Source organism: Solanum lycopersicum, chromosome 1 (assembly GCF_036512215.1).
Source record: "Solanum lycopersicum chromosome 1, SLM_r2.1".
Lineage (NCBI taxonomy): Eukaryota > Viridiplantae > Streptophyta > Magnoliopsida > Solanales > Solanaceae > Solanum > Solanum lycopersicum.
The window spans coordinates 72,270,148-72,272,173 of NC_090800.1; the positions used below are offsets into that span (position 1 = coordinate 72,270,148).

Consider the following 2,026-nt stretch of genomic DNA (forward strand, 5'->3'; position numbering starts at 1 on the left):
ATGGAGAGAGAGGAGTTTGGGGAACCTAAAAGGGCTCGTACATCAGGCCAGTTTTATGTTGCCTCATCTGGAGGTAGGGGATCACAAAGAGGGAGTTGTTCCTTTCAGCAGTGGGGACCCATTCATGCATCTATGCTGACATTTGAGGGTAGTCAGAAATCTAGGGGTTCTTATAGCTCGGGTCAAAGCTCGTATGGTTCACAACAGTGACCTATAGGGCGAGGCAATTATAGTGGGTTTTCAGGGTCCACACATCAGTTCCTGAGTTAGAGATTTTGTTTTACTTGTGGAGATCACGATCACCTGATGTGGCAATTTACTTCTCAAAGGGGTTGTGGTGGGCCTCAACCTAATTCTTCATTTCAAACTAGACAACTAGCACCACAGGGTAGAGGCCGTGACAGAGTTTAGTTAGGTAGAGGTAATAGAGTTTCTAGTAGTAGTGTTGTATCTAAGCAGAGTGGGGGTAGAGGTACCAATCAAGCTGGAGGTGGGAGAGGGGGGCCATTGTTATGCTTTTCTAGGGAGACCTGAGGCGGAGACCCTGATGCTGTTATTACAGGTATCATCCCAGTATGCCATCAACTTGTGTCTGTGTTTTTTGATCCAGGGTCTATATTCTCTTATGTGTCTACATATTTTGCTGCTGAATTTGATATGATATGTGATAGCAGGACTGTACCTATTCGTGTTTCTACGCCCGTGGGTAAGCCCTAAGTGGTGGATCGAGTGTATCGATCCTTTCATTTTTTTTTTGGCTGGGTATGACACTTGGGTAGACTTAATCACTCTTGGGATTGTAGACTTTGATGTTATCTTGGGTATGAATTGGCTTTCTACTTATCATGTTGTCCTTGATTGTGATGCAAAGACTATGACTTTAGCGATGCCTGGTGTTTCGAGGATTAAGTGGAAGGGTATTAGTAGTTCTTATCCTAGAAAGGTCATCTTTTTTGTCCCTGCTCAGAGTTTGGTGGAGAGAGGGTGTTTGTCTTACTTAGCTTTTATTCTGGATACTAGTGTTGAACCACCTCCCATGGACTCTATTCCCGTGGTTCAGGAGTTTCCTGATGTATTTCGTTTTAATCTTACAGGTGTTCCTCTCGATACGGATATTGATTTTGCTATTTATTTGAAGCTGGGCACTAAGCCTATTTCTATCGCTCCATCATATCGTGGAGCCAGCAAAGTTGAAAGAATTGAAGGACCAGTTACAGGATTTATTGAGTAAGGGTTTTATTCTCCCTAGTGTATCACCTTGGGGTGCCCCTGTATTGTTTGTGTAGAAGAAGGATGGGACTATGAGAATGTATATTGATTACAGATAGTTGAACAAGGTAACAATGAAGAATAAGTATCTTCTTCCGCGTATTGATGACTTATTTTAACAGCTATAGGGAGCATCATTGTTCTCTAAGATTTATTTGAGTTCTGGGTATCATCAGTTGAATATTAGGGCATCTTATATCCCTAAGACAACTTTTCGTACCCGATATGGGCATTATGAGTTCCTAGTGATGTCCTTTGGATTGACTAATGCCCCTGCAACATTTATGGAGTTGATGAATGGGGTGTTTCAACCATACCTTGATTCTTTTGTGATTGTTTTCATCGATGACATATTGGTTTACTCCAAGACTAATGAGGATCATGTCCAACACCTGAGGATTGTACTTCAGAGGTTGAGAGAAGAGAAGTTGTATGCCAAGTTCTCAAAGTGTGAGTTCTAGCTTACTTCTGTGGCATTCTTGGGAAACGTGGTGTCCAAGGAGGGTATTAGAGTAGATCCGGCCAAGATTGAGGCAGTTAGAGGCTGGACGCGACCTACTTCACCTACTGAGATTTGGAGTTTTGTGGGACTGGAAAGCTGTCATCGACGATTTGTTCAAAGTTTCTCAACTATTGCAGCTTCATTAACTAGATTGACTCGACAGGATGTCGGTTTTCATTGGTCTAATGAGTGTGACCAGAGCTTTCAAAAGCTAAAGACTTTATTGACTTCAGCTCCTGTGTTGACTCTACCTGA

General features: G+C 42.4%; 1 protein-coding gene across 1 annotated transcript; it reads left to right on the forward strand.

The window, feature by feature from the left end:
- Positions 1 to 1,231, forward strand: LOC138347079 (uncharacterized). The gene is made up of 3 exons (XM_069294767.1): positions 1 to 73; positions 611 to 706; positions 804 to 1,231. Exons 1-3 carry the CDS (start codon positions 1 to 3, stop codon positions 1,229 to 1,231), a joined length of 597 nt encoding a protein of 198 aa, XP_069150868.1.
- The last annotated feature ends 795 nt before the right edge of the window (positions 1,232 to 2,026 follow it).

Excerpts from the sequence above, each read along its gene's own strand:
- LOC138347079 (XM_069294767.1), top strand. The coding sequence starts at position 1 with ATGGAGAGAGAGGAGTTTGGGGAACCTAAAAGGGCTCGTACATCAGGC. Across the intron at positions 74-610 it reads TTATGTTGCCTCATCTGGAG|GGTCTATATTCTCTTATGTG; the intron begins GTAGGGGATCAC and ends TTTTTGATCCAG. Across the intron at positions 707-803 it reads TCGTGTTTCTACGCCCGTGG|ACTTTGATGTTATCTTGGGT; the intron begins GTAAGCCCTAAG and ends TTGGGATTGTAG.